Genomic DNA, 13,895 nt, shown 5'->3' with positions numbered 1-13,895 from the left:
TTGAAATTTAAAAATAGGTGGAAAAGCTTCATCGACTTTCTAAACTTCGACGGAGAAACGTAAGATTGCCAATCCAGAGATGCCGAGTTCAATTCTCGGTCCAGGTTAGAATATTTTCGGGTGGGAAACTGCTAATTGAACACTAACTTGAAAAGTATATATTAAGTCAAGCTAAGCTAAGCCAAGCAGAATTTCCAATGCAAAAGATTACTTGGACAGAATTTTTCTTTCTTTCATAATAGATTAGCTTATATAAATTATCTCATAATAATATATTTTCATTGTGGTCTCGTAATATAATAATTTGTACATTGGTAATAAGTTAATGAATTACAAAATAATTATATACATAGAACTACTCAGTTGTTCAGCCCACTAGGGTACAATCAGTTGTAAATAGTACACAGATCAACAATCTGTTTAAACAGAAATAATCAATATGATTCTATCGCTTTGTCTTTTCTTACGTACCAGAGAACTAGCTTATTTATAGTTGATTACCCCTAAAAATCTTAATCACAATAGTTAACAAACATCAGGAGGTTTCATAGGAATTAATCTGGAAGATCTTAAACTCTATTCTCAGTCGCGATCTCTAAACATAATCTCAATTGGCGTGCCAGGGGCCAGCAAAAATTGGAACTGCGTATCCAGTTGGCTGTGGTACTCCACTTCGAACTGTTGGAAAATCTGTGAGAAGAATTTCAAACAATCATAACGTTTTTTACCGCCACTTGTAACATGCTTAGTCTTACCTTGGCCATTATGAGTGTCAGTTCAATTTCAATGATTTTGTTTCCGGGGCACATTCGCCGACCAGTTCCAAATGGGAGCACTAGAGACGATCCGGGTTCCTCCAATTTGTAGACGTTTTGATTTTCGTCCATTTGATCAAGCCACCGCTCGGGCAAGAAAATGTCGGCTTGTTGGAAATTTTGCTCGTTTTGACAGGACACTCGCGTATGGCACAGAACTACCGTCTAGAAAAAATATATGGATTTGTTAAAAAGCTATGATAATAAACTATGGCATTATGCCAAATACATACCCCAGCCTTCAGATGATAACCGGACAGAATGAAATCTTCCTCAAGGATACGAGCCAGACATGGAGTCGTTGGAGAAATTCTGTACGACTCTTTGATGCACGCTCTGGTGAAGGTCGCATTTACCAAGTCGTTATTGGTTATCGTATTAGAGCTGAACTCTTGTGCAACACGCGTTTGGCGTTCCGGATTATGCGTCATATTGTTTAGTAAAAACGAAAAGGTGTTGGAGAACTGGAATGAAACGGAAACATATGTTTATGGGTTTTGTTAATATTTTCTTAGCAATAATTTAACAGGGTTCGTCCATTTTTAATCAATACTAGGTTCTTTCCTCTTAAATACTTACTTAGTCTTAAATACTATGAACTTTGTCTTTCCCTGGTACATGAGAAAACATTCCACTAAACAGATAAGTATTGACAATGCATGGAATGTGTGTATTCATCAATAACTAACAAACCTACCAAAACGAAAACTGAATGAAACAAAGCAAATAAATACTAATATTTCGCGATACTCACCGTTTCTATGGCCGCGTGAATAAGATCAATAATTCCAGCAATTTTATCTTTTTTGTCTAACCCTTCTGTCTGTAGTATGTTAAGAAAAATTCCGCGCATATCGTCCTCTGAACATTTGACTTGCTCTTCGTCGAGTGCTTCATTCACAATCTCGGCAATAGTACTGAAAACGAATTGAAAAATATTTAATTATTTTTCATGTTGGTAATGACAAATAACTTTCCCAAATTATACTTTTCGCCGTTGACTTTACTCGTTGAAAAATACTAACGACAGATCTGGGAAAAATATTCGTAGCTATCTTCACTGTAATTATAAATATTTACTCATAAATGATTTCCTCGCAACGCACGTAGTCCCGGTAGAGTTTGGTGGGGAAGTATTTCCACAACTTAACCCCATAATAGCTCTGACTGATGTAGACGAAGGTTGATTTCACAGCTTCAGCTAACTTTACGAACTTCTCGTTCTTTTGCTTGTCGCCGCTCATATATCCCATCCGGCGGCCGAGTACGAAGCAACAAATGACTACAATAAGACCAAATTAGATTAATTTAGTTTATAAAATGATAACAAAAGATTTCTTCCTAAAAATCCAATCGAAAGCATAATGATCAGAGTTGACCGAATAATTAATGCCTTACGATATCATTTTCATGTCATAGATAAACTTACTCTCGAGCCCAACGGTGTTTGCGAGGTCTTGGAAATCCTTCACGCAATTGTTAGCGTCGCGTTTCTGGCGAATCAGGTTCACAAATTCGTCAGCAATTTCATTAAGCGTTGGAATGAAAGCTTGCAGCAGCTTTCGGGACATTATGCCAGATGTGAGCTTCACTCGTAGTTCGTGCCATTGTTCGCCTTGCCTGGAATCAAATTTGAACAGTTAGTATGTAAATTGTTTCTTCCATATACAGTTAAATTGGTCCCAATAAATACGTGTTAACAATTCCAGTGCTGGCAAATCGATCCGGCCGGCTTCTTCTGTAATATTCAACGATTTCCGTCGGTGGTCGGTAAGGATACTTGCTGGGGTATTTGAGCACCTTCTCCATGTCAGCTCGATCGAACAAATTAACGATCGGCACGTGATCATACTCGAGAACAATTTTCCCATAGCGTTTGTGCAAGTCCACAAAGGCGTCCTGCATTTTGTTGAGCTTATAGCGTCCGGTGAAGTACATCCATTTTGTTCCAACCATGGGCCAGCGTCTCGGTCCCGGAATGTCCCAAACTGTGTAGACCGGCTCGGATTGATTTATTGGCACTGCGTCCAGTGGGACGTGTATCGTCGTCGAAACGACATTTTTGCTTAGGTGGGCGATGTGCAGCAGAAAGCTTTTGATCGATTCGAGTATTTTGCGGGGCTTTGGGTTGTAGGACAGCAGCATGAAAGCCGTGATGAACACGTAGAACAGTATGATGGGTAGCGACATGGTTTGGTCCGGTGGTTTGAAAATGTCTGCGAAACGAAACGGAGAAGAATAATGTTGAATTAGGTGATGCTCGTTTGTGGTGTGACTGAAGCTTATGCTTTTTGGTGAGTTATGATTCAATGTTGCATACAACTAGGGTAACAAGAGCTGTAGGTATTTAACTAGTTTGATGGAGGCGCATGATCGTTCTCGTTCCGAGGCAGTTAGGTATGTACTATGTAGGAGGAGGAGGGTAAAATGGTTAGGATGGGGCACCGTTTGAGCTAATTCGTTATGATTTTAGGAACTCCGCGCATTTTGCATTTCTCAGAAATCGCAAACTCATGAGTAGCTCTAAAATAATTAGCATTTTCAACTGATTTTACTATAATTACATGCTTTTTCAGTAAAACATCTGAAAGTTATTCATTTATCAACTAATTTATCAACTGAAGTCAATGTTTCAAGCAGGCTTGACAAAACTCCTCATACTCGCTGGAGTTAAATAAAATCATCATCAGCAAAATGCTGCATTCGCATCCACACTAATGAGTGGGAGCATAAAGAAAGCAGAGGACCAAACAATCAAAGTGAAGAAGAGCTAAGCTGCCGTAATCTGAAAAAGTGACGTATGCGCCATTTTACAACATGCATGTTTTTCATTTTTCTGTTAAATAGTTTTGGAAAATGGCTTACACGTCACTTTTTCAGATTACGGCAGTAAGCAACAACACTCACAACGTTTTGCTTGTGAAAATGGAGAGTCCGCGTCTGCTAGTCAAGAAATATAGACGTGAAAAGGCAAGCAGAAAAAGTTTTTCAAAATATAGCCCTTTTTGTGGGCCTCGTGCGTTGAAGTAACGGGCCGAGTGATAGGCTTCCCAGTCAATTGTGAAGAACGGTCGAAGAATAGCCGGTGTTGCGCAGAATTCGCAATTCGTATCGCTACCGCGATGTTCCTTTCTGGAGGCCAAAGAAGGAAGAATCGGCGAGCTTCGGGCTGGTGATCGATGAGTTTTCGTTTCGTGAGGTCCGCGGGTTCGCCTCGTTTGCTAGAGTTCAATATCCGATGCGTTGCCGCCCCGTCTGTGAGCCCGAGAGACGTCGACTAAGAAGAAGACTGGCTGGATTCATCCTCCGAAGGTCGACCGTAGGAGCAACTAGGTGGAATTTCCTGGACAAGCCCAATCCGCCCTCGTAACACGTGGTAGACCAGCAGTCATCGATTTCGTGGCAAAAACAATCCATGTGAAGTGGCCGTTTAGCAAAGGCTGGCGGCCAGAACCACTTAGGGCTCTCTCCGCTACAAATCAAACGATCCATTCACCCGTGAGATGGTATGTGACCATCGGACCAGCTAAGCTGCCTGCCATCCTCGACGTTCCGAAGCCACTCGTCCGCCAACAAAGGACCAACAAACCAACGACGCTACCTGCATGCCCGAAGTAATCCACCGAATCCCATCGAGCCGTGTCAGGCTACTCCTGGACACCGAAAAGACCACCGAATACTGCTACCCTGCCGAAACAGTTCACCGAGATACTCGAGGTCATCCCAACTGGCCGTGGAGGCCCTCCTGTGGACAGACAAGTAAACACCGAACCGGCGGCCCTGTTCGCTGTTCTCGAAGCACTCCATCGAAGGCCACTTGGTGTGGCTGGCTTGTTCAGCAACAACGACGCAGGTATGACGATCCTCTTCTGCTCAATTGAGTTAAGGTGCTTTGGTACGGCCGCAACGATGCTTCCTCCTCCCTTCCTCTACTAACACAAACCTAATGTTCAAATAAAAAAATGATGTAAAGCCTAATCTCATGTGTTCGTGCACGCAAAAAAAAAGCGTTCATGAATTCGTGAACTAACGAGTTCACGGTGTATTTTTTCATGAACAACAGTCACGGATTCGGGAACACAGTCACGTTTTCTGGAACGTTCTGGAAAACGTGACTGGTGTTCCCGAATCCACGAATTAAATCACGGTGTATTTTTGCTGGTTCACGAATTCGGGAACGCTTTTTATTGCGTGTGCCACTTATTCTATGCAAAGATAGACCTGGTTTCCCTTCATTTGGCAATCTAGGTAAAGGTAAGGGTAAATAATCCGAAGCAAACAGAGCGCCGACCCTGAGAGAAATAGCTGTTTTTGTAAATGTGAGGCTATTTTTATATGAAACTAGTCGACCCGGCAGACGTTGTCCTGCATAGTAGGCGAAAATGCGCGTTGTGAACTGCCTATGCGAAATTCCCATACGAATCTTAATTTTAGTATTTCCCTATTCAATCGACTTTAGTAATTATTTTTGCATGAGGAATTATCATATAAACCTGTCGGAAACGATAACGAACATATCTGCTGAAGGATTGAAGAAAATCCATCCAACCGTTTTCGAGTTATGCGGATACGAACACAGACCATTGCATTTTTATTATATAGATATTGATTTAAATACAACATCCATAAGTTACGTGTCATTTGTAGCAGTGATGTTTTAAAAATATGTTACAACACGTTGTATATAAGGCTGATACAAATATTTCAATACACCCGATTCTTTTTTTACACGGGGGATGCGTTCCGCGTTAAAAAAGTTTTCAGTTCAAAATTCGAAAATCCGTGTAAAAAAAAGTTTTATGATTTCTCGACGAATCATGCAAAATGGAGCAACTTTGCAAAAATTTTGTATGGGATTATTTTTACACGGCCGTGTAAAACAAATCCGTGTAAAAACGGAATCGGGTGTACAATTATGTCTCCTCCCCTCAGATTTTTTTGCTCAAAAATAATATGTTGACGTATTTTATGGATGTCTCCTATAGATTGTATGAGAGTGAAAAGCTTTAAGGTTGCCGTGAACTGTCATTGTCGTTGCGACTCTGTTGGCTCTTTTGACGATTCCATACCAAAGCGACAAACTGCCAGCTATAGCAACAGTCGAATTGTGTTGGTTTGAAGGAACCTTTATTATGATTCGTAATTATATGAGTACATAACACTAAGGTGAGTATAAAGATAACAACACTGATTTAAAAGATGTAAAAAGGGATAACTTTCTAAGTTATTTTAATTTTCTCGTCCTTAGAATCGTTTTTGCCTTCCTCGTACACCAAGGTGTAACAAAAAAGCTATATGTTCACTCCGAAAAAGAATTTTTGATAGGAGGCCTGGATGGTCGACGAATTGAGTCTATAAATCTGAATCATCGATGAACTCTCTAAATCTAAATCATTGGATGGCGATCTACTCACAACTGCAAAATAACTTATGAAATTCATTTGATGGAATTCATTTGAGGGAACTAAAGAGATTTCTGAAGGAATTCTTGAGGTAATTTCCGACGAAAATCTTGTTGAAATTTTAGGATGAATATCTAGAGGAATAGCCAAATGAATTTGCAGACGAATTTCTCAAGAAATTTAAGGGAGAAAAAAAAATTCCGAAGAAAAAAATCACTGAATAATTTTCCGAGAGAGTTCTTGGATAAATTGTTGCATGAATTCCCGGGACGTGAGTAGGGGAAGAAGCCCCAAAACGCCCCTCGAGGCAAAACGCCTTTTGTGGTTTCCCTCATATTCACCGTCATTAAGATGACCGTAACAAAACTAGATCTAAAATTATGTAGGTTAGGCGAAAAAAGTTCCAAAATAGTGTATGGGAAGGTCGGAAAAACCGAAAATTTCCACATTTTGAAGAAACATCTAACATTTTGGCGAGGCAAAACGCCCTAGTGACACTAAACTACAATGTACTTGCGTCTCCACGCACTATCCATACCAAAAAAGCTGATTCGCCGACGCATGGTGCTTTGTTCCCTAGAAGCTGCCAGCTAAACGGCGTTTTGCCTCATGAGTTTTCCGGCAGCAGAATATCACCACTTTTTTGAATATTATCAATATGATTGAGATTTTTGACAATTTTTGAATGGCATCAACTAGCTATCTTATTCAACTGTTGCATAATGTAAAAATACCCATGAATAGCGTTACAAATGCGACAATAAAGCAGTGTTTGCTTAGCTAGGGCATATTGCCCCCCCTTCCCCTAGGAGGTGTATTGTGGAACCGTGTATTGTGGCGTCAAATTGTTGATTCAGTGTTATCTGTTTTTTTTCCCTGTTGGGTATTTTAATCACTGCGACCATTTGTTAGATCTATTTAAATTTATTTTATTTCGTCAACCAACGTAGACTAGTACATATTACTATTGTGTGATTTTTCAGTACTATTGTGATATATGACCCATTTCATATAGCTTTGTCAAGTTGACGCATCATTGCTATGTAGAGCAATTGCATCACCTTGACTACCAGCGTCTTCCCAATACGGTATTATGGTTCTGATGAATCGTACTACCAAATTGGGACTTGTTCTCCAAACTTCAGAGGGTTCTATCAGCCCCCTGTTGAAGAACTGTAATCTTTTTCTAAAAATTGCCGGACAATGGCATAACAGATGTTCCGAGTCTTCCAAAAGTATACCGCAGAAGCGACATACATCATCTTGAAGTTTTCCTAGCAGCTTCAAGTGATAACGGCTCGGGCAATGGCTTGTTACAAGACCTGTATATGTGTTAAGATCTTTTTTTGAAAGATCTAAAATTTTGCGAGTGATTTTGATTTGAGTTCCATTCTAAGAGAACACGCAGATACACCACAAGAAGGTTCTGGACCTATGAATTGTCGAGATGAACCAAGTCTTGCCAGCATATCAGCTTGTTCATTGCCTTCAATGCCAGAATGACTAGGAACCCAATATAGGTTCACTTTGTTACGACTACCCAAGGTTTTAAGTGACTGACCACATTCCCAAACGAGTTTAGATGTGCATCTTGCTGATTTCAGAGCATTCAATGCTGCTTGACTATCAGACATTATGCAAATATTTGGAATGCCTGTAATTTCGACGTATGCATAAATTAGAGCATTCAAGAATAGCCTGAACTTCAGCTTGGAAAACAGTTGGCCACTTTCCCATGGGAATCGAAATATTCGTCCCTGGGCCAGTCACGCCTGCTCCAACTTGATTGTTCAGCTTTGAACCATCGGTGTAAAACACAATCGATCCTGAACGAAGATTTGGTCCACCATTTGTTCATGTGCTTCGCTCAAGATTAATTACATCAAAACATCGATAAAAGTTGTATCTTCTTCTCATCCAATCATCGTTGTTTGTGATCAGTGAGTTGATACTTATTTTGTTTAGAATACTAAGATGTCCTGTTAGGTCACCTTCGAAGAGGTTTGAATCTCTTTTGATCTTCAAAGCACTCTTCTCTCTTCTTCTGTTTAGATGTAAACTAAATAAATGAAATGAAAATCTAACGAATAAATTCTTTCTAAGAAAAATAATAAGGGACTGTTATACAGCAGTTTTCCATCTTATCTCAGCAGACTTTCATCTGTATTCAAAAGAATGAAACATCATATTCACTATCATACTTATACAGCAAATGAACTTGTTTCTTCTTATAGGACTTAGCAGTGAGCATTTACATTCCTTTGCTTTGGAAGAATATGGGTGAAATGAGTTGAAGAATCATGACAAGAATCAAAACTCAATTGTAACAATGTTTTGGTTGTTATGTTGAACATTTGAATTGGAAAATAAAACAGTTTAGAAATTTATGTTGAGCATTTTAGTGGAATGTCTTCACTTGTCATAAGACGATTTTCACCACTTGTCATCAAGTGGTGGAATTAAATGGTATGATACAAACTCGTTTTGTGACAAGTGAAATAAAACAGATTAATCCACCTTGCAGTGATGATGCCTTTCTCGTGCATTCTAAAATATATTGAAAAATCACATTAGAAAAATCAAAAAAGCTCTTTAGAGGAATAGATCACATTTTTTCGATCATTTTTCATGTTTTTGCATTGATTAAAAAGCATTGCCGCCATTTTTGAAAAAAATCCGTTTTGAATTTATTTTTTTCCAATGTGGGACCTTTGGGATAAAACAATGATTATTTATAATCCCAAAATGCAATTTCCGATCGGGCCAATTTTTAATAGTAAACAATGGGACCGTATTTCCCGTCGAATGTAAGTTGTTGTGAGAAAATCGGTTAATGTTAAGTTTCAAAAAATGTGTCTACAAAATGTGTACACATACACACAAACAGACATCACCTTCCCCCAGAAGTAATGCTGGGTGGTAGTTCCTGGGGGAACCGATGGCGTAGCCCAAGGGAGTTTAGTCGGTATTACCGGTACGGTCGAGTCCGACACTCCAGTACACTTCCGTGTGGTAGCTTGGCAACTACAATGCACGTGTGCTGGGTTAGTGTGTAAATGCATTCTTCATTGTATAAAAAAAAGACATCACCTCAGTTCGTCGAGCTGAGTCCATCGGTATAAAAGACTATGGGTATCATGGCCTCCCTTTTTCTTTCTTTTTTGGAACAATCATATAGCCTTTCGGTACAACTTTGTTGTACGAGAAAGGCAAAACTAAGTCGATCAGCATATAAGGGTTTTTTTTCACAAATTACGTAAAGCTCCATGGGGAGGGAGGGGGTTAGGCCGCGTGTTACGATCAATACAAAAAAATAAACCCTTCATACAACAAGTATTACGAGGGGGAGGGTGGGGTCCAAAATCATCAAATTTAGCGTTACGTAATTTCAGAAAGAACCCTAACACTATGGATCTCTAGGCCTTCTAGAAAAAGCTTGTTGGTGCCTTTCTACCTTCGATCTGCTTTTCTACCTTCTGATTTTGAGTACTGTCGTCAAGGGTGACAATGTGTCAAATGGGGTGAGAATGGGTCTCTGTTTCAAGCACTTAGAATGCTTGTAGATTGGATTGAATGCATCTGAGGGCAAGAAGACTAAAATATAAGAGACCTTTTTAAACGATTTTGCTCTACGCCTTCCAGACTGCCGGTGAATTCGATGACCCATTCTCACCCCCCAGACCCATTGTCATCCCTGATGACGGATGATTTAATCAATCTGCTGCCCATAACAATGATTGTGTCGTTGAACTGACGTGCATCGGGATTAAAATTGGGCTTCCCACATAACACTTTTCGTCTAGGCCAATACATTCAATTCGAGATAAGAAATATTATCATTTTATTGTAATCCACTACAAGATTAATGAGGTTTATTGAAACTCTTCATGACTGAGGCATATCTGCAATTAGTCTTTTGAGCTCTCAAGGAAAGCTACCAGCTTAAATTCTACTGACGCTTCAGCGTGCACTTTATTTGAAACTAAATTTCTTCATGACTGCGATGAATCTCCAGTTAGCCATGTGAGCAAAGGCGTTGTATTTCCGAACCAGAGAGGGCGAGTTCGATTCCAATATTCAGTCAAAGATATTTTCGGGTGGGGAACATTTTCGACTTCCTGGGTATAGTGCTTACCATATAATATACATATTAGCATATAATATAGAGATTAGAGAGGGACTGCCTAGGGCGTGGTGGGATTTAGCAGTGGGCTCTGCTAAAATCCCTCCCAAAAAACCACAAGTGCCCGTAAGCGGACTCTATCAAAGCGACTGTGTGCCGCTTCAAAAGCACAAGCCCAGGGAGGGAGTGCCAATTGGCATGTGGAGTGTCCCTACTTCGGTAGGGTAGTGCGTGAGCTGCTTCGGCAGGGAGTGAGTGATCTGTTTGTGCTGAGGCAGGAGTGTCATAGCGTGTCGCCGCCGCTATGGTCACCTCGAAGCGCAGCAGAAGTCTGAGTATGGACTGCACATGCTAAGGTAAGAGTGTCGTAGCGCAGTATCGTTGATTGGTCCCCACATACCGCTATCGACACCTCGAGGCATGGCAGTGGAGTGTTAGAATAAGTTGTGGAGTGTACCTACTTCGGTAGGGTAGCGCGTGAGCTGCTTCGGCAGGGAGTGAGTGATCTGGTTGTGCTGAGGCAGGAGTGTAATAGCGTGTTGCCGCTATTGTCACCTCGAAGCGCAGCAGAAGTCTTAGTAAGGACTGCACATGCTGAGGCAGGAGTCGAGGTATCCCACCGACCCCTCGAGGCATGGCAGTGGAGTGGTAGGGCGAGCACCCGCAAAAGGGTAAAATGGAGCGAAAGGTCTAGGGAGAAGCTGCTTCGGCGGCAGGGTAGCAGTGGGTTATCCCCACACACCTACAGTTGTGCACATGTGGTGCATGGGGAGTGTCCCTGCTTCGGCAGGGTAGCGTATGGTCTGCTTCGGCAGTGGTGTGATTGATCTGCTCGTGCTGAGGCAGAGTGTCGTAGCGCAATATCTGTAGGCCCAGGCAGTTACCGCTATTGATACCTCGAGGCATGGCAGCGGAGCGTCCGGGAGAGCATCCAAGTAAGACTCAAATGGAGTGAATGGTGTGCGAGCACCCAAGTCAGTCTCGCGTGGGACGAGTGCCTGTGTGAGCGATAATGAGTGAGTACGCTTAGTACTGCCGTCCCCCCAGAAGTAGTACTGCGAGGTAGTTCCTGGGGGAAACGATGGTGGAGCCCAAGGGAGTTTAGTCGGTATTACCGGTATGGTCGAGTCCGACACTCCAGTACACTTCCGTGTGGTAGTTTGGCAACTACAATGCACGTGTACTGGGTTAGTGTGTAAATGCATTCTCCCTTGTATAAAAAAAAAAAAAAAAAAAAAAAAATATTAGAGTGGGGCGTCATGGTCATTTTTCCAAATCAATGGTTTTTCGAAGCCATTCTGGGTCCTGAACAACTCTGCAGAATTTGGGACCGATTAGTTGCTTCCTCGCTTTCCGCATCGCGTTTGAAGTTTGTATGGAAATTAGTATGGGAGAACGTATATTTTTGCATTTCTACTACTAGAGGTTTCAGTTCATCGTAAACCAAGTGACACATTGCGTTAAAGTATAACCCAAAGGATGCCGAAAAACTTTGCTGAAGAAGGCACGTTGCTGGAACGCACTCCTATTCATACATCATACATAATTCAATAATAGATAATAGCCAAAAAGTAGGCAATTACCTATGATTAAAACGCGCTATGTACCGGATTGATTGGTTCTGAAATTTGTACTAGGTATAGAAAAATTGAATTTTCCAATAGTTTACCGTTGATAATCAATAGTTCCAATGGATTTGACAAATTGCTGGAGAGTTTTCGAACCGATTGATAAGAAAATCTCGAAAATCCATCGAAAGATAAAAACGCTATTAACGTTTGAAATCTATCCTAATTTCGTGACGGTCTTGATTTTGGAAATTTTCGTTTTACACCCTGTATCACCCTGTCTTCCCCTTAGACGTAGTTTACGTCAAAAATCATTTATTCTGCCAGCACTGCCGTACTACGTAGACCAATAATTTAACTGAGTGTTATTTCAAAATAATTGATTTTATAGGGCTGTAGAGCTAATGAGAGCTATCCGGAATTATTTCACAAAGAAAAAAATCCGACAAGAAGGAAGATGGGTTTTGCTCTTCGATAATCATAGGTTGTCCGGTAGGGCTGGCAGAAACATTGATTTCTTGCATATGGCTTGAACAATCAATTTTCGAAACGTAATAACATGTTTTGTAGACCTTCCAGCTACGTACCTTCTTCGGCAAAGTCTTTCGGCATCTTCCAGACTATATGATAACGTATTGAGTCACGTGATTGATGATAAATTGAAGTCGCTAAGAGCAAAAATGTAAAAAAGTGCGTTTCCCCATACTAATCTCTATGTAAATTTAAAACGCGATGCGGCATACGAGGCTGCAACCAATCGAGCCCATATTTTGCATAGTTGATTGGGATCCCAAAACGATTCAGAAAAACCTTGATCTCACTTGATCGGACGAAGTTCGCGTTTTTCCATACAACTGCGCCCCACTCTAATACATATTCATGCAGTGGTAGATATAGAAAAAAATCAGAAGGGTTGTGTACAAGACACGACCGCTCGACGTAAACTACGTAAAACCTCTTAGTGCAATGGGAATCGTAATATCATATGAACATTAGGTTGTATACATGACACAATAGCGAATTTCAACCAAAAATTATCTTAAACTCTTTTCAGAACAAACATATTTCTCAATCACCACCGACGACCATACAGATGTTACTTGGACCGCTACCGGCGCAGCCATCGTCTCAAGTCAGTTCAAAAAGCTGCTCTCACGCGCGCGTTTGCGGTTTTGCTTGAAATCATCGTGTGGTTGCCATCAGCATCGGCAGCGTTCAATAGAATTTGTTTAATTTTTTTAGTAGAACAGGTTTGTCGACAGCGAGTTAAAATGAGGAGAAAATTGCATTTCCACAATTCTGCTGTCACTACATACTTATTTGCTACATACGTCATCTTTGTGAATAATTTACTGCAACAACTACCCGTCAATGGCCGCCAATGGCCGCAAGACACGACTATGCACAGGAAAAATGAAGCGGTGGGCCAAAAGGTGCGTGCGTTACAGCAATCTGATGTCCGTGTTGGGGTTACATGAACGGAGTTGGTTAGTTCTGAATCTTTTACCAGACGTGAAAGACCTAAAATTTTCTATAGTTTTACGTTGATAATCAATAGTTTTAAAACAATTAACGAATTGGTGGAAAGTTTCCGATTCTATTGATAATAAAATCTCGAAAATTTATCGAAAGATAAAGTCGCTATTAACTTTTGAAATCTTACATGATTTCGTGACGGTCCCCAATTTGGAAATTTTCATTTGGCACCCTGTATCCGATGCTGCCTCTTAGACGTAGTTTACGTCAAAATAATAACTGTGGAAAAAGTAATGCTATGATGGTCACCGTATTCAAGGATTTGCTTTTGTTGATGTTGATGACTGAGTATGCCGATGAATATGCCGCAAGGTTGTTGAGTTGAGTCACTCTGCCGTTTGGCTGGAAGAGTGACGTAATCCGTCAATTTGCAGTCCTTTAAATGCTTCATGGTTACAGTCTGCCATATGTTTTAGGTTCACGGTCAATCGCACCTGTCAGGGCAACCGTA

The 13,895-nt window shown here is 40.8% G+C and overlaps 1 protein-coding gene across 6 annotated transcripts in view; it reads right to left on the bottom strand.

Moving 5' to 3' along the window:
- Window positions 1–257: 257 nt before the first annotated feature.
- LOC134219073 (ecdysone 20-monooxygenase) overlaps window positions 258–13,895 on the bottom strand; it is a 147,888-nt gene continuing 134,250 nt past the window's right edge. For all 6 annotated transcript variants that reach the window (XM_062697744.1, XM_062697746.1, XM_062697745.1 and 3 more), the window contains 7 exons: window positions 2,509–3,031; window positions 2,245–2,435; window positions 1,896–2,097; window positions 1,570–1,732; window positions 1,049–1,279; window positions 756–980; window positions 258–690 (listed from right to left, as the gene is read on the bottom strand). In XM_062697744.1, the coding sequence (XP_062553728.1) occupies window positions 583–690; window positions 756–980; window positions 1,049–1,279; window positions 1,570–1,732; window positions 1,896–2,097; window positions 2,245–2,435; window positions 2,509–3,005 (1,617 nt within the window). In that variant the 5' untranslated portion in view covers window positions 3,006–3,031 and the 3' untranslated portion in view covers window positions 258–582. The remainder of the gene's footprint in view (window positions 691–755; window positions 981–1,048; window positions 1,280–1,569; window positions 1,733–1,895; window positions 2,098–2,244; window positions 2,436–2,508; window positions 3,032–13,895) is intronic.

The sequence above is a fragment of the Armigeres subalbatus genome, chromosome 3 (genome assembly GCF_024139115.2).
Source record: "Armigeres subalbatus isolate Guangzhou_Male chromosome 3, GZ_Asu_2, whole genome shotgun sequence".
Lineage (NCBI taxonomy): Eukaryota > Metazoa > Arthropoda > Insecta > Diptera > Culicidae > Armigeres > Armigeres subalbatus.
The sequence above is the reverse complement of the archived record's forward strand: the minus strand, read 5'-3'. Positions and strand labels throughout refer to the sequence as shown.